Here is a 25,000-nt window from a genome sequence, read left to right as displayed (position 1 = left end):
CAGGAGAGCCGCCTCCATGGCCGAGGACCGTCCACACCCGTCCAGGACCGCCAAATGTAGAACGGCACGAACAAAGAACTGGAGAACCTGCCGTCATCCACATGTCGTACCTCACGAAGGTCCTGCGGCTTTCGCTCTCGGCTGCACGTGTCATTGCTCCGTCTGTTCTACCTGCATCTGCTCCACCTTCATCTGCTGCACCTGCATCTGCTCCACCTTCATCCGCTCCACCTTCATCCGCTCCACCTTCATCTGCTGCACCTTCATCTGCTGCACCTTCATCTTCTCCACCTGCACCTCAGCGGCAGCTTGCATCCTGTGCTCTACCGGCGGTTTCTGCTCATTTACTCTTATATGCGTGAGGGTTTCATATCCAGGAAAAGGCTTTCCAGACCAAAGACAGGATCCAGAATCTTCTGGTCTGAGGGCAGCAGAGCTGGGATCGAGGGATCAGGGCCTCAGGGGCTCCGTGGGCTTTGTGGGCGATGAGGGCCGAAGAGCTTTAGCTCCCCATGTTCACCGTCTTCAACTTTCTCTCTTATCTTCCTCACCCTCACCGCAGTTTTCTCCACATGAAAACGTTCGTTGAGCTGAGAACATCCGGAAGCTCACCTGATGGCGCAGAGACGGAGAAGCCCTCCACCCTCGGCTGGCAGGAGGTCTGCGCTCAGAAGGCGCTCATGGCCGACACCCGCCACCAGGGGGAGCTCATGGCGGGTTGCCGGGGCGACGGGGCGAAATGGTAGAACCTGCTTCACACTCGCCGGGCGTGTCTTCACATACACCGAGTGTGTGTGTCTTCAAATAAACCCATCATGTGTCTTCACACACAGACACGCACGCACACACACCCGTGTGCGTCTTCACACTCGTCCACGTTCGTAGCCGTCCTCTACCCTGGCACACACACACGCACAGATAATGGCCACAGATAATGTGCGCGTGGACGCACTTGCTGAGGAGACGAGGTGAGGCCGAGCAGGAGACCAGAGCAGAAGATAAGAGAAGATCATGATGAACATCTGCAGCGAGTCATCCTGGGCCGGCTTGAGCAACACAGAAAGAGGAACTGGTTGTTTGGTGGGATGAGGGCCAGAGCCCTATATGGTAATATGTATGTGTGTGTGTGTGTGTGTGTGTGTGTGATTCACCCGCTAATAATACCCACAGTGAGTCTGCAGGCTGAAGATGGGAGGTTGGAGAAAATGAGGAATCGGGAATAAGAAGTGAGAAGGCCGTTCCGTGGCATGAAGAGCCGCCGCGCTCGGCTCCTTGTGAAACCGGCCGGCCACCGAAACCTCTGCCGGCCGCCGCCGGGTGGAGTGACCCGCCCGCTCACACCGCCGCCATCTTGTTCCGTGACTGTTAGCACACACACAGACAAACACACACACACACACACGCACACACCTTCTGAAATGTCCATTTCAGATGTTCACCAGTTTACTTTCCTGACTAGGAGACACGGTCTGCAGCCTGATGACACACATTCAAACACACAGAGAGTGAGTGTGTGTGTGTGTGTGTGTGTGTGTGTGTGTGTGTGTGTGCGCGTGTGTGTGTGTGTGTGTGAATGTGGACTCGATCACTTCATGTTTTTCAACTCAGTGTTTCAGTGTTTTTCCTTAAAGCTTTGTTTACAAGAAGCTGATTTCACTTTGCTTTTTGCTGCTGGTGTGAGGAGCTTTGGGCCCAAACCAGCAGCTTCTACCAAACTTCTAGGACCTCCATGTTTCTGTTCTCCACAGAATCGGTCTCCTTTTCGAAAACAAGGTTCAGCCCGAAAACACGATCAGATCACGGGGTTCCACCAGCAGGAGGGGGGGCCGCTGGGAGCCGCAGAGCCCTGATGGCTCCTTGATGAAGCAAGGCCTCCTCTTCCTCCCAGCGGCCGAGGTCCTGCTCCACGCTGTCCACGGCAGCCGGGGGGAAGGTGGTCCGGGACGGCGGTGCGGTGGCAACCCGGGTCCCGGTCTTGCTGGGCTCTCGGTGTGTGTTTGAAGGAAGTTGGACACCTTCTTGTTTTAATAAGGAAGGAGAAGAAGGAGAAGAAGAAGCTCTATGGCTCCAACCTAAATTGGTAGAATTAAGGAAGTTTTTAGTTCCCCTGCTAATTCACACTTAAATACAGAGCCTGCATTTGACACCACCTTTGGCAATGTGCTTCCAGCCCCTGGAGGAGCCTCGCCGTGGACGCCGGCTCCTCGCCTCGTCTCTGGACGCCGTCGGCAGCAGCACGACCGGACCGCCGGCGAGGCCGTGGGCGTTTCCTGAGCCGCCTCCGAGGAGAACCACCACGTGAGAATATGTTTCATTTTTCTTTGAGCAGAACCTTTCCGGCGGACACACATCTCCCTCTGACCTCTGGGCCTCCGAGCCGCGGCTTCAACTCGGACCGTCCGAGTGTGTGATTCGACCCGAGAGGCTCCACACACACACACACATACACACACACACACACACACACACACAACTCCCAGTCCAGGTCCAAAGTGGTGCTTCCTCTGACAAGACCTCTGGAGAAGCAGAGAAGGTGTGGGTGGTGACGGAGGGGCTCGACAGGCGGACGGTTCGGGATCAATAAGTGTATTTGCCGTGGAACGAGAAACTGTCAGGAGACAAAAACAGAAGTAGGCTTTCGACGCTCTCATGAAACACACCAGGGCACTTTTCTCTTTTTTTCTGTCCCCAACCGAATTGCTCAACCCCCCCAGAGGAGATGGTGAGCAAAGACGATTAGGAAATCTCCACGCTGCCGCAGGAGTTGCAGAGTGTGGACATCGACCTGCAGGCGTTCTGGTCAAACTGATGTTCTGCAGAGGTGCGGCGCAACACTTCCTGTTGCGACGTCGCCTGTATCCTGTTTTCCACAGACGGCGGTCACGCATGTCATTCCCCCCGCGGGCCCGTGTGGGCCGGACCTCGTGACCCTGAGCTGTCGGCCTCCTGACGCTCAAACCCCGACCGTCAGCAGAACGGAGCAAACTGCCTTTCGGCCACGACCGCGGCTCTCGGTGAGACCGTGAAGTCGAGGGGACGTCACCTCCTCCGGGCTCTCGGCGGCTTGTCGACGACAGCTGCGAAGACAGATAAGGGCTCGACACCTCCGGGGAGCCGGCCGGCCCAGAACGCCGCCGGCGACGGCCACGTCGGCGTCATTCGGTCGGATCGGCAGACGCCGACGTAGCCGACCGGATTCGGGCCGGAAATGAAGGATAGCTCAGTTTCATGGCCTCGGGGTGTCCTCTCGACCGGAGGAACTCCATTCAGGCTTCGGAGCCTCCGCTGTCACATGTCCGGCCTGCACGAGGGCATTTCCTTTATGACGTCCACAGAAAAGACAGAAAGCTGGCAAAGCAATAAACAATTAGCCCAATGAAAGAGTGGGAACAGGACGAGGTGTCGACGCTCTTCAAAGTGGAGTGCGGCGTTTGGCTGCAGACCGCCGGGGAGCGGCTGCCGCTCGGAGGGAACGGGAAGGGAACGGTGGGTGGGAGAACGTGGCGGTCGACTCCCGTCTTGTTGCGACGCACAACATTTTTGTCGCTCCGGGACGTCCTCGGGGTGGTCCTCGGCCCTCCCGTGGACTTTGTGGCGGGAGGCGGGGCGCTTCTGGGGGTCTTCTCTGAGGTCCTCACCGCCGACTGCGGCCAGTGGTGAAGAATCATCTACATTTACGTCTCCATTTGCTCTGAAGAGCGAAGGGTCACCTTTCCTTTCCTTCTCCTACAGGTTCGCAGGAACCGATGCCCAAAGTTCAGGCCCTGGCGTTCAGGAAGAGGTCATCTCACCGTGGGTCCATCCATCCGTCCATCTCGAGTCCCACACCAGGAGAACTCACCCCGCTGGCTGCCATGTTTGGGTGGAGGTGGTTTGTGTTTTCAAACTGCTCCTCCAGGGAGAGAAGAGGCTCGGCCTCCTCCTCAGGACCTCCTCAGAGTCATCCACATCCCAGCGGAGATCCCGGATCTGGTCTGGCTCGCCTCCCGTCTCCGCCGCTCGGCCTGAGGTTCCTCCCTCCGGCCGGCGAGTCCAACATGAGGCTCCAGAGCCGCTTGTCCTCATACAGCCCTTCTGATCAAGAGGCCATGACTTCGGATCTATTGATCCGCGATCGGCGTGCGGCGAAGGCAGCGGGCCGTCAACGGGACATCGGGGGTGGCTGAAGATGACCTTCACCTCGTCCAAGGCGTCCAGCGAGCCGAGAGGTCGCCGCTCAAAGGGTCGAAGGGTCGAAGGGCCGTGAAGCCCGAGGAGAAGCTGCGGCCGGAGCGTGCACAACCGCAGATCCACTTCATGGCATCTGATGGCCAAAGCCAACGATCGATATCGGTGCATCGTGCACGATTGGTGTCGGTTCTTTGCGCACGTGGAGACACGTTTTCTCCGTCCGTCTGAGTTCTTCCACATGTGGGGACGAGGCCTTCGGTCCACCTGCTGAGCCTTCACCAGAGGAGGACACACCAGGAGACCAGGAGCTGCAGTGCGACTAAAACCGCTACCAGTTCAGCCACTTGTACTAGTAGTACTGGCAGTATTACTAGTACTGGTTGTGGTGTTCCTGCTGCAGGACTGAGTCTAAAAGCAGGACTGAGTCTCCTCTGTGATAAAAATAATCTGCAGTTTGACGACTGATAGAGGAACTGCATCTTATCTGCCAGCCCAGGGTGCGTGTGTGCGTGTGTGTGGGTTTGTGTGGGTGTGTTTGCGTGTGTTTGCGTGTTTGTGTGTGTGTGTGTTTTTGTGTCTGTTTGTGTGTGTGTCTGTGTGTGTGTGTGTGTGTGTGTGTGTGTGTGTGTGTGTGTGTGTGTATCTTTTACTTGCTCCATCAGGATTAATGTTTTGAACAACAATGTCACATTTTCCTCCACAAAGTTCTTCCCAGCAGTTTTAGTCACTGCGCTGACGTGCAAATGCTCTGCTGGCAGGGTGAAACCTGTGTGTGTGTGTGTGTGTGTGTGTGTGTGTGTGTGTGTGTGAGGACCAGGGTCAGTGGGCTCAGACTGGGTTCCTTCTGTCAGCCTGCAGTTGGAGGAGGACGAGGACGTCTGAGGACTTCATGCAGCCTCTTGACTCTGGAGATGGATGGACATGAATAATGTCATCAGGCCTGTGAGCCATGACAGCATCATTACCAAAGGAACACACACACACACACACACACGCACACACACATACGCACACACACACGCACCCACGCACACGCACACATATGCACACACACATGCACACGCACACACACACGCACACACACACAGGCAGGAATGCAAAGTCCTGCTGATGATTGGCTAAGAAGGGAGGGGACATCATGAAGACCCTGATAAATGTCAGGTCTGATGGCCTCCGCTGACACACTCTGATGTTCCCACCCACTCGAATATACAGAAGTCAAAGTTCCTTGTTCGAGGCGGCAGCCTTCAGGCCGTCCTTCCTCTGCGGCGGCGGCGGCGAGCGGGCGACGCGCTGATCCAGCCCTTTGACGAGCCGGCGGGGGGGGCCTGCCTCGGGTTTCGTTGAGCGAGAGGAAATTTTGAAACGTTGAGCAAGCATGCCGAAAGGGCTTTGACCACCTTCACCTGCCGCGCTCCTCAGACCTGCTCTCCATGTCGCATCCCTTCAGAATGGAGAGCTACTTCATCCCGCCGGTAAGACGGCCGCCGCTGCCGCCGCCGCCACCGCCGCCACGTCTTACTCTACTGGGGCTTGAGACGAGTGAGATGGGCTCAGCCAGGGTGAGATGGGTGAGACGGGTGAGACGGGTAAAACGGTAAGACGGGGTTAGACGGGGTTAGACAGAGTAAGACAGGGTTAGACGGGGTTAGACAGAGTAAGACAGGGTTAGACGGGTGAGACGGGTGAGACGGGTCCACTGAAAATCAGAAGTTAGAAGAAGCTGGAGGCCGCTAGAGCTGCTTCGCTTTGAGCTCCGTCTTCAACGGTGAAGCTTTTATAGGACGGTAGCAGGAAAATGAAAGTCTGAAGTGCTCGAGGGTTTCGGATCGGCAGCTGGAGCGGGCGGCGAGCGGCGAGCGGAGATGGGAGCAGAGAGGGGTGAAGGCGAGGGGTTCCTGGGGCGCTTGTTGACCAGGTCTTCTGCCCCCCAGCACTCAGAGGAGATGTACGACGCCGAGATCTACAGGACCCCCATCACGGAGTACTGCAGCCCGTTCGTCACGGACGCGGACATCCAGGCGGGTGAGTTCTACCCGGCCCGTCCCCGAACATCACCGCTTCTCCGGGAAGCTTCGGCGGGACCCCGAGGACGCGGGCGGGGGTTCTGGTTCCCGCCGCCGTTACAGTCCGTTTCCATGTGATTCTTTAAATAAGACGGCGAAGCCGGCTGTGGTTCTCAGAGGTGCTCAGAAGGAGTGACAGCTGGAAGGCACCGCATTGGAACAGGAAACAGATGCGGTGCTTTCGCTCCACACTTAGAATTACTTTCGCCCCTTGGGGGTTTTGTTGACATTCGAGCCGAGCCCTACTTTCTCTCGATGTCTTGCTGCTTTGAATGTTCCACTGAGGGCCGTCAGAGAGAGAAACGGCTGGGCTGAGTCCTCCCCAGGTGGGTGGAGACGCCGGATGCGTGGTCTGATCCGTCTCCTCTCAAGTAAAGACTGGCCTCGGAAGTCAAACTCGGAGTTCTGTGATGAAACGGGAGGCTCTGGGTTCAGCCAAGCTCCGAACCCGGGTCCAAAGCAGAGCAGAACAGGTGATGGTAGGTGGAGCAGGTGATGGTAGGTGGAGCAGGTGATGGTAGGTGGAGCAGGTGATGGTAGGTGGTGCGGGGCACAGCTGAGCTGCATACAGGAAGAGGGTTCACAGCGAATCTTCCGTTTGTCACTTGCTTGATGCAAATTCAGGCCCGGTGAGTCAGCACCCTCACGAGGAGCCCGGCCGGCCGCCGACGGACGTTCCTCTGGGAACAACGGCCTCCCCGACCTTCGGTCGCCGCTGGTCCACCGGATTGGTGGTGACGGAGGAGGTCACGGGGTATGTTTCTCTGGTGCTTCCAGATTACTGGGATTATAACCCGCACCCCCACGTCCACCCCGTGGAGTTCGAGAACCTGCAGGAGACAAACTTCACGGTGCTGCAGAACGTGCAGCCCCTCCATCCGTCCGGGCTGGTCAGGCACGAGACCGTTCGCTACGAGGAGAACGTTCTGGATCCCAACCTGGGGACTCATTCTCACCTCCCGCAGCAGCCGGTAAGTCCAGTCTCAGGTAGGAGGGGGTCCGAACACGGGGGAACGTTCTCACGGGTCCTGTCGGACCTGAACGTCTGCCACGGAGAGGATGACAAACTCCCAGGACCAGGTTCTGTGCTGAGATCACACAGAAACTGGGAAGAACCTCAGGTTACAAAAGCAGGAAGTGAAACATGAACTGCTTTGGGAGTGTGTGACTTCTACACCTAATGTATACTCTGTCTGTAGATGAACACACACTTATAGAGGTCTATTTATACAGATATACGAGTGTGTATACAGTGTACGTACAAATGGATGGGTCTAAAACTCCATCAGGACACTGATGGTCCTCTAGCACTTTCAACTGCTTTCTCTGTTTGTGGAATTTGAGTTCACTGATTCACTGATTCACTGATTCAGTGAATCCCTGATTCATTGATTCACTGATTCACTGATTCACTGATTCACTGAATCCCTGATTCATTGATTCACTGATTCACTGATTCACTGATTTTGACCCTCGTCCTTTTACAATACACTTTTTTCACTTTTGTTTGCCAAATTGTTTGGGCGTAAATTCATGATAGATTATATGTGAAGCAGAAATAAAGGCAAGGATAATAGACGGATGGACGGATTGATGGATGGATGGATGGATGGATGGATGGATGGATGGACGGACAAATGGACGGATGTCTCACACTATGACTTTATCATTGCAACATTTTCTTCGTGTTCCCCTCATATCCGGCCACGTAGCTTATGTTTGTGATGAATAAATGCAGCATCACTTCTCCTGGTCCTCAGTATTCTCCTGTTTGTCAATGTTCTGCGGTTCCTCCGCTGAAGGTGGCCTTCTTCCCTCGGGGCGTCTATCCAGCTCACATCTCCCAGCGCAGCTCTGACGATGAGGATCACGGTGGACGCAGTCCGCCGCTGGAGGTGTCAGATGAGGAGTGTCTGCGGGAGCGTCTCCCTTACGCCGGCCCTGGCGAGCTCGGTAAGACACCAGTGTGTGTGTGTGTGTGTGTGTGTGTGTGTGTGTGGTCCAGGTGGTCTGCGTTTGAAGAGAATGGTGGGATTATGGGATGCCTTCGACCAATCTGGAGCCTCCCAGGCCGCCCGTCCTTCCGACCGTCGGGGTTCTCGGGTCGGACGGCCGCGGCTCAGGTGTTTTCTAGCCGCCGGCAGCCAATCAGGGCCGCCCTCCTCCCGTCATGTGACCCATGTCGGCGTGCAGGCGGGCCGGGGCTCAAAACCTCCGCACACTAAAAATAGGAGCAACCGCCGCTTTCACAGGACTGCGTTTGAGAAGCTCGTGCACTCGTGACCGAGGCCGTCACACATTAAAGAATATAAACAAGATTAAAAAAATGAGTGCAAGTATAGATATAGTCAAAAATGGACGATAAATCTGTGAATATTACTGAAGATATTGATGTAATTGCACAAGCATACATATAATATAAATACATAAATATCTATATGACCTGCAGGCTCGACCCATTGGATTCACGCCGCCATAGACGCACCGGCCAATCGGAGCGCGGCGCCCGTAAACCATGATCATGAAAATTCTTTATTGACGAAAATATGATGAAAATTCTTTATTGAACCAGGAGGAAACGTGTTTTAATGTGGCAGAAAGAGGCCAGGACAGAGAGCCAATGACGGCCCGGGACCGTCCAAGCCCCGCCCACCGGGTAGACGCAGCCAATCATGTGTGTCCCTGTGACTTGCACCACTTCCTGGGCCTTTCCTGTGTGAACAGCTGCCGGGGGGCAGGAGGAGGCCTTAACTGCTGTCTTAACAACTGTATTTGTGTTATAGGGTTATTATTCTTATTATTACGGAACACCATTATTGATTGAAGTGAATGGATTTGTATTATCGATATTAACATTATTATCGATTACAATTATAACGACGGCTATGATTAACCGGACGTACTTCGCTGAAGCACCGGAGAACATCTGAACTTGTCATTGTGAAAGGCTTTGACCTTTGGCCTTGTCGTAACGCTGCTTCCGCCCGATGTTCTCCAAGGCAACAAGAAGAAGATCCGTCTGTACCAGTTCCTGCTGGACCTCCTGAGGAGCGGCGACATGAAGGACAGTATCTGGTGGGTGGACAAGGACAAAGGGACCTTCCAGTTCTCGTCCAAACACAAGGAGGCCCTGGCCCACCGCTGGGGGATCCAGAAGGGCAACCGCAAGAAAATGACCTATCAGAAGATGGCACGCGCTCTTCGCAACTACGGCAAGACAGGGGAGGTGAAGAAGATCAAGAAGAAGCTCACCTACCAGTTCAGCGATGAGGTTCTGGGGAAGAGTCACCACGAGAGGAAGACGTTCATGTAGGAGGAGGAGGTGGAGGAGAAGGAGGATGGAGAAGAACTGCAGCTGACCGCCTGGCTGATGACTGGACTCTGAGGAGGAGGAGGCGGTAGATGTTGGTCTTTAGAAGGTACCGGCTGGTCGCGGTCAGGTCGAATCTCACCGCGATGAAGGTCCTGCTCTCCACTCGCTGTGGAGAAGGCCCGCCGGGTCCACGCTTGTCTGCGGCCGAAAGTCCGGCTGAGAGTCGAGCGACGGCCGAGTTCGAATCCCAGACTGTGCGCGTGGCGTGGACCTCCTCGTCCTTCTTCTCTCCTTCTCCTCCCGAGACCGGTGCCGCTGCCGGCGGCGGACGGACCCGGTTCCACCCCGAGGAACCCGGTCCAGACTCCGGGTCGCTTTTTCTTTCGCAAAGCAATGACACCTTCGAGCCCCGGCCTTTAGGGGGCGCCGCCGTTCAGACGGGATCAGGCTGGAGACCTGGTGGACCCAGAGTGCAAACATGACCCTTCAAGAACTCAAAGCAGCATCTACAGCCCTGGTCCTTGGTGATCTTGATGATCTTCATAAGCCGCCCTCTCAGCACCGATTCTTCTCCCGACGCGCTTTCTCTGTTTCCTCGCAACTGAGGGGAACTCCGACCTCAGGCTGAGGAGAAGCTGCAGAGAAACGCTGCCGTCATCAGACCTTCCGATCTTCTGAAACCCGGTCCGGTCAACAGATCCACCTCTTTGGACATCATTTCCCAGAGCTGACCGCAGCGAGACGTCATGAGGATGTGAAAGTTCTTCATCCAGGTCCTGAGGACACGAGGGTTCTTCGGCCGCCGTCGTCAGATCTTTCCTCCAAGGGAACCGTGTGGAGTTTCCCGATCAGATCGGAGAGCGGAGCCACGAGGGGCCTTCGGTCCCGGGTTTCATTTCGTACTTCTTCTCGATGTCCGACCTTCTGAGTCCGGACCCTGTGGTGCCACCTCACGTGAGCCTCTCGCAGGAGGTCTCTGGTGCCGGGCTGGAGAACGCTCAAGTCAGCTTTCCTTTTTTTACTCCTGCTGTAAATAGATTTCCACTTCCACGTTCTATTTAAAATGACAGCAGGGTACAGCGAGAACCCGCCTGAGGGTTCTTCTCCAGGAGCTGCCGGCTCAGACGAGCCTCGGGTGGGTTCCATGTTTCCGGTGGTCATCCAACAGCGAGGCTTCTTCACTAATAAACAGCAATTTATCTTCGTGTTGGCTGATTTACTATGAATACACAAGCGTGTGTGTGTGTGTGTGTGTGTGTGTGTGTTTCCGCTGCTGCCTGTACAGTTGAGCAGATGTTTGATTGACAACAGCGCTCCCTCAGAGACATCAGTCTGTTCATTCACTGGCTTCCAGACCAAAGTAATCTGATTACTGTTTGATTGCAAACACATCACAACAGCAGCAGCAACTTACAGTGACACCCCCTCTAACACACACTCACACACACAGACATGTACACAGACACAGACACAAACACACACACATACACACACACACACACACACACACACAGACATGTACCTAGACACAGACACAAACACACACACACACACACACACACACAAACATGTACCCAGACACAGACACAAACACACACACACACACACACACACACACACATGTACCCAGACACAGACACAAACACACACACACACACACACACACACACACACACACACACAGACATGTACCTAGACACAGACACAAACACACACACACACACACACAAACATGTACCCAGACACAGACACAAAAAACACACACACACACACACACACACACACACAAACATGTACCCAGACACAGACACAAAAGCACACACACACACAGACACACACACACACACACACACACACACACACACACACACACACACACACACACACACACACACACACACACACACACACGGAGGTTAAATATAGATGTCAGACTGCAGAGGCGTCCAGAGGGACAACAGCTCCCCTCCATGGTCGGGATGGAAAGGCTGGCCAGAAGAACAGAAGAAGATGGCAGGGACCTTCTTACGCCTCAGCCAGAAGGTCAGGTGATCCCGCCAGGGTCGCGTGGACCTCCTGCCGCAGAAGAACACCAGAGAAGTCCCAGCTGCTCTTTGAAGGACGACGAGCGTTTGGAGTCCTTCTCCTCAGGACTCCAAACGTGCCCCGATATCGACCAGCTGCGATCAGGCGGCTCATCTCCACATCCCGGCCCGTGGAGTCCAACCGTCAGAACCTCCAGACGCTCCACGGGCTGGAGATAAGGATCAGGAGGGGAGGAGGAAGAGCAGAGAGCTTCTGGGCTAAAGTTAGCCCTGAAGGTCCTGTCACCCAGCAGAGGTGACAGAGGAGAGCGGGAAAATATAGCCTGGGGGGCGGGGGGGCGGGACACCAGCTCGGAGATGTTTTTCACATTGTGTGAGGAAACAAAGGAGGAGGAGCAGCAGCTGGACTATTAAAGGAGAAGGTCGCAGAGAGAAGGCTCACACCGCCAGGAACCGGCAGCGCTCAGGAAGATGCCCGAGAAGGTCAAGAAAGCAGGTAGGCTTCTCCTCTGCTTCTGCTGAGGGTTGGAACAGCTGCCGCGATCCGGTAGGGAGGTGAGGAGAACCTCCACGGGGACCTCAGCTGCAGGCGGGAGACCTTCTCACCTTCTGAGAAGGCTGCTGACCTGCTCACCCTCGGACCAGGTGACCTTCTCACCTTCAGAGCAGGTGACCTTCTCACCCTCAGAGCAGGTGACCTTCTCACCCTCAGAGCAGGTGACCTTCTCACCCTCTGGTTCAGAAGGACCTTCACTCTGAGTCACAGGTTGGGGTTAGAAGATACCCGAGTCAAACATCCTGGTGGCTCCAGGTCCGGGGCGGTACCGTTTGGTGCAGGGGCATCCGGCGTGGGCGATGAAAGCTCCTGGCTCGGTCCAGGTGAAGACACGCGGTGACGTGAACTTGACACCTTCACATTTCCAGCGTGGCAGCTTCATGAAATGTTCCGCTGATCCAAATTTGTGGGACGGGATTCCTTCCTGTCACATGACATGCCTCTGCACGCACGTACGCACTTGCGCACGAGGCCGCCAGTGAAGGACCTCCTGATATGGACACCGGTTTTCTTCTCACCTAATTTAAGAATCAAGCATGAGATGAGATGAGATGTAAAAGACTCCTCCTCCTGCAGGACCAGGAGAACTAAAGCTTCAATTCATGCCATCACTTCCGCACGTTCCCTTGACTTTCTAAAGATCTCAGAAAGATCTCTCTCTTGGGGTTGATTTGAGAGGAGCTCCAGGATGGTCTTCTCCAAGATATTGGTCAGCCCGAACCTCTCGACCCCGAGTGCTTTCCTGGGATACCTCGGCCGGCTGGTTCATGTCTTCGCTCCTCCGTGAAGAAGATCCAGTCTCCGTAAACCCGTTACCTCAGAGACGCCGTCCGTTCTTCTCCTGAACGTCAGTGATGGCAGATTGATGAGGATGAGTGATGAGGAGCAGACACCTGGTCCTGGACCTCCATTCATCCACACACAGAAATAGACACATGCTAGAACCTGCTGCCCAAACACCTCGTCCTCATCTGTCAGCCCAAAATATCCAGGGAGGAGGAGCGGGAGGAGCAGAAGAAGGAGGAGCAGAAGAAGGAGGAGCAGAAGAAGGAGGAGCAGAAGAAGGAGCAGAAGAAGGAGCAGAAGAAGGAGGAGCAGAAGAAGGAGCAGCAGAAGAAGGAGGAGGAGCAGAAGAAGAAGGAGCAGAAGAAGGAGGAGCAGAAGAAGGAGCAGAAGGAGGAGCAGCAGAAGAAGGAGGAGCAGAAGAAGGAGGAGCAGAAGAAGGAGCAGAAGAAGGAGCAGCAGAAGAAGGAGGAGGAGCAGAAGAAGAAGGAGCAGAAGAAGGAGGAGCAGAAGAAGGAGCAGAAGGAGGAGCAGCAGGAGAGGAGGAGCAGAAGAAGAAGGAGCAGAAGAAGAAGGAGCAGAAGAAGGAGGAGCAGAAGAAGGAGGAGCAGAAGAAGGAGGAGCAGAAGAAGGGGGAGCAGAAGAAGGAGGACCCCACCACCACCACCACCCTGCCTCCTCTTCAGCCTGAGAAGGTCAGCATGGAGTCTTTGGCTGTAAAGACTCCATGGTCGCAGTGGAAGGTTTGGACTGCTGGTCTATTATGGTCTGTTGTCAGAGAAGTCGGTACTCTTTGACCCCCCCGACCATCACCGTGGCAACAGGTCCTCCTGCTCAGCCCAGCAGGTGATGTTCCGTTGATCCGTCAGGATGTTCAGGGGCCGGGCTCAAGTCCAGGTTTGGGGCAAAGGGTCCAGGTCCAGGGTCCAGGTCCAGGGTCCAGGTCCTTCTGGTCCACAGGTATCAATGTGTGTTTGTTTTGGTTTATCCTCCCCTGGGATTGGCTGAGATTGGCTCCGCCCACTCCCTGTGGGCAGGAAGGCAGGATTGGAGGGTAGACGGATGAACGTATGAATGCAGGAAAGAGCAGGAAGGGTCCCACCTTCAGCCCACACCTTCAGGCCTGGTAGAAGGACTACACGGTGAAGGAGGTGGAGGTTCAGCTCTGGGAGTTGAAACCTGAGAGGTAGCAGGTGAAAGAAGCAGGAGCCGCCCGGCGGGCAGGTGGAGAATCCAGCCATGGACGATCAGGTTCTGGTGATGTTCCCCTCCATCAGCCGGCAGATCTGCTCAGAGATCTGACGCAGAAGGTGCACCGGTTTCAGCCCCAGGATGGGGCAGCTCTTGGAGGAAGCTTGTCACTACGCAGAGCCAGGAGGTGGAGGAGGTGGAGGAGGTGGAGGAGATGGAGGAGATGGAGGAGATGGAGGAGGTGGAGGAGGTGGAGGAGATGGAGGAGATGGAGGAGATGGAGGAGATGGAGGAGGTGGAGGAGGTGGAGAAGGTGAAGGAGGGCTCCTCGGTGCTCTTTGAAGTCCACACCTGGAAGACCCACGTCACAGTGCGATGGCAGCGACGCTCAATGAAGCCGGTCGCTGGCCAGAAGTCCGAGATGGTCTGGGACGGAAACAATCATTACCTCCTGATCAAAGAGGTCTCCCGGGAGGACGCCGACATCTCCGACGCCGTGGCTGCAGGGTCAAAGGTCGGCTTTGAGCCGAAAGCCCTTTCAAAGACCGATGGGAGCTTTGATGCTGCAGCTGTGCTTCTCATCCTCCACACCATCTCACCATCTCCTCAGGCTTGCAAAGCGTGCAGATGAACGGGAACAGAGGATGACCTGCTGATGGTGCGACGTCCTTCTGGCTCTCCTGGTCCGTCTCAGCCCACGGCTCTTTGCCATGTATTATCTGTATATTCATCTCCATCGTCTTTATAGTCGTGTAAATATCTTCTCCTGAGGAAGACCCAGCCTCTGCTGCCTGGACCTCAGTGACCTTGACCCCCCGCAGGCACATTATTTCCCCATGAGTCACCAGCTCTTTGGGCGGGGGGGTGATAACGTGTGGAAAATCCTCTGGCCTTTTAGAGGAGATAAGAGGTCTCCAACACTTGGTGCTTGAGCTCCAGCGCAGGAGATGTTTTCATTCCCACAGAGGTTGTCGGATGTTTCTCACTGACAGGCTGGGTTGCGATGAACGTCTGTCTCCGTCCTGCAAATACTGCTCAGTTCTTCCAGGACAAGGTTTTGTCCTCCAGTGGGGGCGACACAGTTTACAGGGCCAGCTGGCTCCTCAGCTGGTTCCTCAGCTGGTTCATCAACTAATTCATCAACTAGTTCCTCAATTGGTGACACCTCCATGGTCCCAGGTCAGTTTCTGACTGTTTGACTTGTTCCTCCTTCCTTTTGTGATGACGCAGAAGCTCTGGCTAAAGCCAATGTGGATCCCAAGGAGAAGACCAGCAAGGATCCCAAGGTGAAGACCAGCAAGGCTCCGGGGGTGAAGACCAGCGAGGATCCCGAGGTGAAGACCAGCGAGGATCCCGAGGTGAAGACCAGCGAGGATCCCGGGGTGAAGACCAGCGAGGATCCCGAGGTGAAGACCAGCGAGGATCCCGAGGTGAAGACCAGCGAGGATCTGGGGGTGAAGACCAGCGAGGGTCCCAAGGTGAAGACCAGCGAGGGTCCCAAGGTGAAGACCAGCGAGGATCCCGAGGTGAAGACCAGCAAGGATCCCGGGATGAAGACCAGCGTGGAAAAAGAGCCGCTCCCCGCCGCTGCTCCCGACTGCCCGGCGTCAGAAGGTGAGTCTGCGGGGAACCAAAGGGGTCTGGGGATCTCCGAGACCAGCTATAGGTCCCGGAATTATCCAGAAGGAAAAAAGAAAAGAAATCCAACCTGCCATCAGACCCCATTGATCAAGGTGATCCAGGTGGTCCAGGTCATCTGACATCTGACCGCTGGATTATAATCCAAGTGCCGTGTCAGGCTCTTCCAAAGCTCTTCCTTAAACACAGTAAGGTCAATGTTAGAACTTCAGGTTACCCTCAGGGCCTCACCAGTTACCAGTGAGACACAAGTAGAAGTACTTGTCTTCTCATCTGGAGAGTACTTTTCCAGAGGGGATGTTTTTATTTGTCCTCCTGATCTGTCCTCATTCCTACCAGAGGGACAGCCTCCTGACACCAGACAGGACCTCACCGGGCTCTTCATGGAGAAACCTCAGAGTGGAGAGGTCACCATTGGTGAGTCTGGGGGGGGACATTTGGCCAAGAGGTACAAAGTTCAAACCCACAGTACTGCTGGGACCAACCAGGAAGGCTTGCAGCTCAGACTGTGGGTCTGGAGGTCAGGGCCACCAGGGCCAGAGGAGCCTCATCTGGAGAAACACTAGAAGACTGTGGTTCTGAACTCATGGCCATGTGAAGACCAGAATGGTTTGATAGGAAGCTCATGAGCTAATCTTCAGGAGCGGCCCTGAGAGCCAGAGTGTGTCTGAGCTCCAGACTGGGACGGATGGACGTGATCTTCCCTCCCTCCCTGCAGGTGGAAACATCACGTTTGTGGCCAAAGTCAGCGCCGAATCGCTCCTGAAGAAGCCGACGGTAAAATGGTTCAAGGGGAAGTGGATGGACCTCGCCAGCAAATCTGGAAAACACCTGCAGCTGAAAGAAGCCTACGACCGCAACACCAAGGTGGCGCAACATGGCCGACACGTGACTTGCTGGGGGGACCACTAGGAAAGATCTGGGGGCGGTTTAGCTGGTGGGATCTACTGGTACCGGATCGGTTGGTCGTAAAGGTGGTTTTAGTCACATGATTGAGGTCATCGCTGATGACCATCACTGACAGAAGTACAAGTTTTGCAGTACTAGTACTGCTGAACTGCAGAAGGTCTGGTCTCCCTTGGCAGTCCAGACCAAACAGGAGGGAGTTTCATGAGTGAGCTTTGAGATGGCCATCTCACACATGCAGGAATGTTACTCAGACCTCAGGTCTTTGGAAATACAGGAGAACCTATCAGGTTGACCAAAGATGATGATTGACAGCTCCTCCCCTCCCAGGCGCAGGTTCAGGTTAGGGCTTGCTGATGACGGTCACCTCTTTTGGCAGCTTCCTTATGGGTTTGTAAACTGTCACCGCGGCAGGCATAGCGCCCGTATGGACAGAGAAGGTACTCCAGGTCGGGATGCAGTATCACAGTGGGTCCAAGTCCCAAAATAACTAACGTAGCCTGAATGCACCGTGGGCAGAAGACAAGCAGAAGAAGCACAGAAAGCTGTTCTCCGGGTCGTGGGGAGGGCTGCGCGGGGGCGGAGCACTAACGGATGTAAGTTATCCTCAGATCCACACCTTTGAGATGCACATCATGGAGGCCAAGGCCAACTTCGCAGGAGCCTACAGATGCGAGGTCTCCTCGAGGAACAAGTTCGACAGCTGCAATTTCGATCTGACGGTCCACGGTGAGTGGGGCCTCGGCCTCTCCTGAACATTCTGGACGGACAGAAACGGAACCGACCGAAACGGGTTTCTGGTTCTGCTCTCCAGACGCCTGCGCCTCCGAGGGATTGGACATCCGAGCAGCTTTCAGACGCACGTGAGTTCCTGCAGATTCTGCTCATCGGCAACAAAAATAACCGCGCCCTTGTTTTCAAGCTACTCTAGTTTCATCGTCTCCACGGCGACGGAGGAAACGCCAGGGTTTGACCGCTGTCCCTTCTCCTTTGGCCATATTTGATCAAACTGGGTTCTCCTTGGTCTCCTGGAGGACCTGGCCGGGGTTTAAGTTAGTCGGTCAAGATAGTTTTCCTCGGGTGGTGAACTGAGCCCGTCTGGGTGAGACGAACGGGTTCGGAGCTGCAGAGAACCTGGTTCTCCTCGAGAGAGAGAGTGACTTGGATTTGTGCTGACCAGGAACGACGGAGGCACCAAGAACTCCGGACCTTCATCCAGGTACCAGAGGGGCTTGTCGGAACATCGGGGGCCGGGGCTCCGATCGTCGCAGATCGTTGGGAGAAGGACTGGGCGTCAGAGCCCATCGTTCTCCACGGGGTCTTCGAGGCGGATCGGCTGAGTTCCGACAGAACCAGCACCGCAGGAGGAGGAGCCTCCTCATGCAGAACCTAACCCACACCTGCATCCCTCCTCATCGCTGAGCTCCTTCTGGGTTTCTGTCAAAACTGTGGAACCAGCCGATGCTCTGAAGGTGCAGGTTTGTGGCCAAGGAGGCGGCGCCGCCACGTTCGGTGACGCCGGCGCACAAACAGCCGCACCAGAAGCTCCCCACCCAGAGGGTTTGGAGGACTGCAGCTGCGCAGGAGGAGGAGCTTCTCCGATGTTCGATCATGATGTTTCCTTGTAGATCCACTTCCATCCCAGAATTCTGATGAACAGTCAGGACTTTGCATCCAGACAATGTGGAAGCAGTCACTGGTGCTGCGTTCAAAGGTCAGACTGACAGGAACATGGATGGTCCACAGTGATGAGAACGTTGATCTGTAAGTTCTGGGTGAAGGGGCCCCCTCGGGTCGCACCCTCCGATCAGCAGCTGCAGCTCCAACCTGAAGGTCCGACCCTCCGGTCACTGTCCCTTTAACCAGGTCCTTCTCCTATCTTCAGCTCAGCTTCGGTGGAAGCAGAAAGCTGCAGCTTCAGGAACATGGATCGTTTGATTCCAAACGATCCATGAGGGTGAAACATGCGTGTGGGCTTCTGCTGATGTTGTCCTGCAGATGTTTTACGCTGATGTTCTCCTACTCCGTCGATTCTCTCTGCAGCAGCACCGACGGGAACGAAGACTCTGGAGAGCTGGACTTCAGCACCTTGTTGAAGAAACGGTGAGAGCCTCCAAAATACCAACGCCGGTTGTTGTAGACGTATTCCTGAGATAGTAACCCTCACCTTTCTTCTCCCTCCGCCGCTTGGACCCTCCGTCACCTGCAGAGAGTAAGCAGCCGCGGCATGGGCGACCTGGGGCCGACGTGAGGGCGCCTGAGTGTGGATATTAACTGCATGAACTTGGACTGATGGAGCGCAAACCTCTGCCGATCTCTGATTACTCCCACTGTGATGAAGCTCTACCACGTTCACAAACGCGATACTCAGCAAGAAGCACACACACAACGGCACCTCAGTCTCGTCACCTCATGAAGACCCTCGCTCGTCACCAGACGTTCTCTCTTCCGGAGAACTCAGATAGACTTCGGAGAGCTCCACCTGGCGCTCCTTTACTTCCATCCCTCCGTCCCCTCCATCAGCATCTGCGGCTTGTTCTTCTGTTGGTGTGAAACACGATGCATGAACCTTCACACACTGACCAGCTGCCTGAGCCCTGAAACCCGGAACCTCGGTTTACCAACGAACACTTCCGGAACAGATAGGTTGAGGGAGAAACATCTCGGCTCGCAAACGCAATCACGGTAGGGCCAAGAAGCTACGGGCGAATGGGCTGCGAACGTCTGCGAACGAGAGGACCACAGCCAGGCGTGAACCAGACGTATGTGGTCCGGGTTTGTGGTCCAGAACGATGAGATCTTCGGTCTGGTCTCGTCCTTCCAGAAGGTCAGCGGCAGAGTCGCGGTCAGTTGTCATGGAAACGGTCTCCGGCGCTGTCGTGATCGGATTGATGGGCTCCGTCGGTTCTCGGGGCAACATTAGTCCTGGTTCTATCGGAAACCTTCGGCAGCCGTGAAGTTGGTAAACCGAGGCGTCGTCGTTCCTTCTCCACGCATCCCTGTGACACCACGAGTGTGCGCCTGCAGCCGGGCTTTGCGACGACCTCTCCTTCTAATGCTCTGGGTGAGGAGCTCTGTGTTGACCTGCTGTGTCTGTCTTGCTTCGTGGACCTCCTGAACGAGCAGCAGCATAAAACCCTCGACCCGGTAAGAGGCCGCCGCCGCCCCACCGGCTGTGAATGCATGAATCTGTCGCTCCTTAGCAGCGCCTTCGTTAGCCTCCGGGGTGCCCTTTCCCCAGAACAAGCCGGGCTTGTTCCCGGGACCTTAAAGGACTCCTAAAGTCTCGGAGTAGATGTCGGACAGCGTTGATGATCCTCCGGTTCTGTTATTACGGTATGTGATCTCTTTGCCGCTTCTCCCAGAGTGGTGCAGGTGAGCTCCGGGCCGGACGTGGACGTCTGGGACATTCTCAGCCACGCTCCCGCCTCGGAGTACGAGAAGATCGCCTTTCAGTACGGCATCACGGACCTGAGGGGCATGCTGAAGAGGCTGAAGAAGATGAAGAGAGAGGAGAAGAAAAGCGCAGGTGTTAACCGATCCCGTCCTCCGATGCGTCCGGATGGAGAAGAAGGCGTCGTCTTGCTAAACGGCTTTGTTTCCAGCTTTCCTTCGGAAGCTGGACCCGGCCTACCAGGTGACCAAGGGACACAAGATCAAGCTGGCGGTGGAGGTGGCCGACGCAGACTCGGAGGTGAAGTGGACGAAGAACGGACAAGACATCCAACCTACGGGCAGGTGAGTGATCCTGGCCAGGAGACCAACGTCGGGCCAATGGAGAAACAGGAAGCGGCTCACCATTTTCCATGTTCTTCTCACTTCCCTCCGTCGGACACCCGGATAACCTACCGGCGCTGGATCTTCATCCATCAGCAAGTGAGTACTGCCGTGCTTGAAGGTCTATCAGAAAGCTCTGGTCGGACCGAAGTATTCCGATCCCGGGTGATGTGGTCTGACGGGACGGGTTCTCCGTCAGATCGGCTCCTCACCATCCAAGGACCGTGGGTGTCTCATCCACTCACGCCTGCAAACACCATCTTCCTCCTCCAGCTTCTCGCTGTTCTTTCAGCAGGTGGCACATAGAACCGTAGAACCGGGGAAGACGGAAATAGAATCTCATCTCCACTCGATTCTTCCTCCTCGATGCTCTCCGTGTCTCCACTTGCTCTTTCAATCCGGTGACATCAGGTGGTTTGTCGGTAGAAGCTGAGCGTCTGCTTCTATGTGAAGGTACATCTTCGAGAGCGTGGGGAACATGCGCTACCTCACCATCAACCACTGCTCGCTGGCCGACGACGCGGCGTACGGCTGCCAGGTGGCCGGGGAGAAATGCACCACCGAGCTGTTCGTCAAAGGTGCGCAGGCTTCACACCGGACCGAAGGGCAAAGAGCAGGTGGAGAGCGACGCTAACCGTGGTTCTACTCCAGAGCCCCCAGTGGTGATCATGAAGAACCTGGAGGACCAGATGGTGATGAAGGGGGAGCGGGTGGAGCTGGAGTGTGTCGTCTCTGAGGAGGGAGCCAACGTGAAATGGTAAGATCTGCTTGGTCTCAGAAGAAATGTCTCATGCCGGCGTTCCCGACGGTTGTCCTGAAAACAGAGTGATCAGATGGGACCGAGCATCTCTTCTGGAGAGCGTCATGAAGGGTTCGGGCTCTGCCTCTGAATGCCTCGCTCATGGAGTCGACGCCTCCGCCTCACGTCGGTCACCATCTTTGGACCAAACTCTGAACCTGCGAGAGGTTGGTCTTGGTCACTGACAGGTTCCTCCTTTGTGTCTGAACGTCTGCAGGGAGAAGGACGGTGTGGAGCTGACCAGAGACGAGTCTTTCAAGTACCGCTTCAAGAAAGATGGTTGCAAACACGTCCTGATCATCAACGAGGCCACCAAAGAAGACTGCGGCCACTACAAGGTCAAGACCAACGGCGGCGAGTCGGTGGCTGAGCTGATGGTGCAGGGTGAGTGGCGTCTTTGTGCTCCTGGTCAGGTTTAGCAGGAGACAACCTCCAAGCTTCTGAGCAGGGTTCTTCTGGAGCTCTGACTGGACGCTATCCCACCACACCTGTTTGTGAGGCGGCAAGAAGCTGCTGTGGCCCAGCTCAGGTTCTCCGAGCAGAAGAGTCTTTGGGAGGTCATGTCCCAGAGTCCTCAGCTGGTACCTTCAGGCTTTTACTTCCCAGATGACTTCCTGTCTTAAAACCAGCTGATGGCTCCTCTTGTTGCTTAGATACAGAATGTCTAAATGCTGAATGACTTTCAACACCCTGGTTTGGACCTGCAGAGAAGGAGCTGGAGGTCTACCAGAGCATCGCCGACCTCACCGTGAAGGCCAAAGACCAGGCCCTCTTCAAGTGTGAGGTGTCCGATGAGAATGTGCGGGGAACCTGGTACAAGAACGGAGTGGAGGTCCAGCCCGACTCCAGGATCAACATCACTCACATCGGGAGGTGAGGCTCCATCAGCATCCGCGGGTTCTTCCGGAGTTCCAACTGTGCAGTAAACCATCTGAGAACCTTCCAGGATCCACAAACTGACCATAGATAACGTGAAGCCGGAGGACGAGGGGGACTACACCTTTGTGCCGGACGGCTACGCCTTCAACCTTTCAGCCAAACTCAACTTCCTGGGTGATTTTCAGCCTCTTCATTTCAGTTCTCAGTTCCTTTCACCTCCTCAACCTGCTCAACCTCCTCAACCTCTCCCTCTTGTCTTCTTTCTGCAGAGGTGAAGATCGATTTCGTGCCACGTCAAGGTACCCAGAAACTTGCCCTTCTGTGTCTCTGAGCCCAGGGTTGCTGGAAGGTTCTTGCTGAGTGCAGTGGAACCAGGAAGGGATGTTCTTTTGGGGAACAAGGGACTATAGATCAGTCAGGGTGGGATGTGAGCAAGCCGGGCGTTGATTTCCAGTTTCTGGAAACATCTGGATCTGGAACAAATCAAGATCTAGAGTGTGTTGAACTTCTAATTAGTTAGCAACACTGGTTGAGACAAAGGCCATGGAACCCTGCTTCCGCAAGGGGTCTGTCTCAGTTCTAGGCTTCTAAGCACCAGCAGAAACTCAAGGAGAACATTAGACCAGTCAGTGGAACAGACCTTGGCGGTTTGTGTTCGGGGTGAAGTTTGAGAAGCTAAGCCAGATTTAGAACCAGACAAACGTGCTGCCATCAATGCCGAATCAATGCCGGACGTCGGACCTCAGACCAGTTCACACAAACCGGGGTTTAACTCTTTGACTGGAACTCATGTTGTCCTTGAACAGATCCCCCCAAGATCCATCTGGACTGCATGGGAACCACCATGGAGTCCACCATCCTGGTGGTGGCGGGAAACAAGCTACGCCTGGACGTGCCCATCACCGGGGACCCGGCTCCCACCGTCATCTGGACCAAGGGGGAGAAGGTAAGATCCTCAGCTCGTCCACCGGAGCAGAGCCGGCGAGCGGGAGGCGAGCAAGGTTGGAGACCGCGGAGCCCCGTTAATACTTTTAACGCTTCGTCTGAGCAGCACTGACACTCACAGCGGAGCAGCTTCTCCTCCTTACCCTGCTAAACGTGGACTGACCGGGGAGCAGGAGAAGTAGGAGGGGATGTCCTTCTCCTCTGCGTCCTGCAAACCTCACTGCTTTAATCTGCTCGTGTAGCCTAGATCTCTAAAACCAGACAACGAGGAGAGCAGAGACCCGACGTCCTCCTGGACCTCCAACCAGGAGAATGTAAGTTTGCATGTTCTTCTCTGTGAGTTTTTCATATCAGTCTTGGAGTCCGTGGCTTCGGCCTCCATCCACCCTTCACTCCGCTCTGAACATCTCTCACCTTTGACGCCGCCTGCAACAGTCTTGATGTGTCTAGAACCTCTCTGGGGTCTGGAGCCAGAATTCCTGATGCATCTGGACATGAAAACCTGAGAGACAAGAGGCTGCAGGCATCGATGCAGAAGCTTCTGTCTGCTCAACCCTTCACTCGGTCAGAGAGAAATTGAGAGAACATTTTCTGCGTTCCTTTACACCGGAGGTATGAACCTCCACTTCTCAAGAGGGACCAATGAAAGGATGACCAGCAGATGAACAAGGGAAGGACAACTGAGCCTGACCTTCAAACTGCTGATCACCCCTGAGGTGACCGTCACTCCCGAGGTGACCGTCACCCCTGAGGTGACCGTCACTCTTGAGGTGACCATCACTCCTGAGGTGACCGTCACTCCTGAGGTGACCGTCACCCCTGAGGTGACCGTCACCCCTGAGGTGACCGTCACCCCTGAGGTGACCATCACCCCTGAGGTGACCTTCACTCCTGAGGTTACCATCCCTCCTGAGGTGACCGTCACTCCTGAGGTGACCGTCAGCCATGACGTGTCTATCAGCTGACCAATCAATCCATTGGTAGGTCTTGGTCTGGCCTGCTTAGCAGCCTCCACTGGTCCAGGCCCTCTGGGAGTGTTGGATAAAGGGCGCCCCTTGTAGGCTTCAGGCGCCCCGCTGCCTTTGGCTCTTCTTCAGAAGCCCCGCCCACTTTAGGCACCAGTGTTTGCAGTGTTTGCAGAACCGTTGACAGGGTCTCCGGATTTGAGCCTTTTATTTTGAAATATAATTGGAAAACCAGCCTTGGAGGTCCAGGTCTGGACGCGGGCTGTCGGCAGAGGCCCGTCTCCTCGGTTTGGCCTCGAGGTTCCGGTTTGTGTTCTTTATCTTCACTTGAAACCAAAAACCAACCACTTCTGTTCCATCTCCATTTCAAAGAAGGAGATTTTCTGGAGTCTGATCACCGATTGGATCACGGGGTCGTCACTGAATTAGGATTAGAAGCAGAATAACCTGAAGAATAGATAACCTGAAGTCAGATAACCTGAAGAACCTGCAGAAGAATAACCTGAATGCAAACCATCAACGCCATGTGGGGGACGTGTTCGAAATCAAACTGTCTGTTACCGGGGGAGAGGAGGGGTTCGCCTGGACCATCACAGGTTCACACATGGAGACATACGAGCATCCACCTTCTCATCCACACTCTGGACAATGCAGAATCTCCAGGGAACCTCCTGTGAAGCTTAAGGAACCCCACGCAGGCATGGGGAGAACATGGAGACTCCACACAGAAAGGAACCCTTGGGACTCCATCTGGGGACTTACTGGCTGTGAAGGGTCCAGGCTGACCCCCGTGCCATCCCATAATAAATGATAGATATTTGGAGGCTTTGCCTCTCGGCCCGATCTCCTCTGAGAGAGGACCGCGGAGGCCGAGTCCGGCTGAGTCGGGTGACGGCTGTGGTCCATCTAGCGGATGGGCGGCTCATCAACTTCCTGTGCCGGCAGGTTCTGGCCGAGGGCGACGGCA

At 55.2% G+C, this 25,000-nt stretch overlaps 2 protein-coding genes across 2 annotated transcripts in view; both read left to right on the top strand.

Moving 5' to 3' along the window:
* Positions 1 to 2,139: 2,139 nt before the first annotated feature.
* spi1b (Spi-1 proto-oncogene b) lies at positions 2,140 to 10,754 on the top strand. Its single transcript, XM_086144487.1, has 6 exons — positions 2,140 to 2,298; positions 3,733 to 5,645; positions 6,105 to 6,195; positions 7,014 to 7,207; positions 8,039 to 8,189; positions 9,236 to 10,754. Exons 2-6 carry the CDS (start codon positions 5,604 to 5,606, stop codon positions 9,547 to 9,549), a joined length of 792 nt encoding a protein of 263 aa, XP_086000613.1. The 5' UTR covers positions 2,140 to 2,298; positions 3,733 to 5,603; the 3' UTR covers positions 9,550 to 10,754.
* A 1,203-nt stretch (positions 10,755 to 11,957) lies between these two features.
* The window catches only part of mybpc3 (myosin binding protein C3), a 19,247-nt gene continuing 6,204 nt past the window's right edge, over positions 11,958 to 25,000 (top strand). The window contains exons 1-20 of the mRNA XM_086144488.1: positions 11,958 to 12,090; positions 15,355 to 15,738; positions 16,102 to 16,179; positions 16,481 to 16,629; positions 17,280 to 17,397; positions 17,483 to 17,531; positions 17,849 to 17,887; positions 18,712 to 18,771; positions 19,875 to 19,894; positions 20,036 to 20,197; positions 20,274 to 20,406; positions 20,542 to 20,544; positions 20,899 to 21,023; positions 21,097 to 21,202; positions 21,462 to 21,628; positions 21,952 to 22,117; positions 22,191 to 22,297; positions 22,393 to 22,422; positions 22,930 to 23,069; positions 24,979 to 25,000. The exon at positions 24,979 to 25,000 is cut by the window's right edge and continues 138 nt beyond it. Coding sequence (XP_086000614.1) covers positions 12,066 to 12,090; positions 15,355 to 15,738; positions 16,102 to 16,179; positions 16,481 to 16,629; positions 17,280 to 17,397; positions 17,483 to 17,531; positions 17,849 to 17,887; positions 18,712 to 18,771; positions 19,875 to 19,894; positions 20,036 to 20,197; positions 20,274 to 20,406; positions 20,542 to 20,544; positions 20,899 to 21,023; positions 21,097 to 21,202; positions 21,462 to 21,628; positions 21,952 to 22,117; positions 22,191 to 22,297; positions 22,393 to 22,422; positions 22,930 to 23,069; positions 24,979 to 25,000 — 2,083 coding nt within the window. The 5' untranslated portion in view covers positions 11,958 to 12,065. The remainder of the gene's footprint in view (positions 12,091 to 15,354; positions 15,739 to 16,101; positions 16,180 to 16,480; positions 16,630 to 17,279; positions 17,398 to 17,482; positions 17,532 to 17,848; positions 17,888 to 18,711; positions 18,772 to 19,874; positions 19,895 to 20,035; positions 20,198 to 20,273; positions 20,407 to 20,541; positions 20,545 to 20,898; positions 21,024 to 21,096; positions 21,203 to 21,461; positions 21,629 to 21,951; positions 22,118 to 22,190; positions 22,298 to 22,392; positions 22,423 to 22,929; positions 23,070 to 24,978) is intronic.

This window comes from Fistularia commersonii, chromosome 3 (genome assembly GCF_037954325.1).
Source record: "Fistularia commersonii isolate RoL2024-O1a breed Wild chromosome 3, RoL_Fcom_v1.0, whole genome shotgun sequence".
Taxonomy (NCBI): Eukaryota; Metazoa; Chordata; class Actinopteri; order Syngnathiformes; family Fistulariidae; genus Fistularia; species Fistularia commersonii.
The sequence above is the reverse complement of the archived record's forward strand: the minus strand, read 5'-3'. Positions and strand labels throughout refer to the sequence as shown.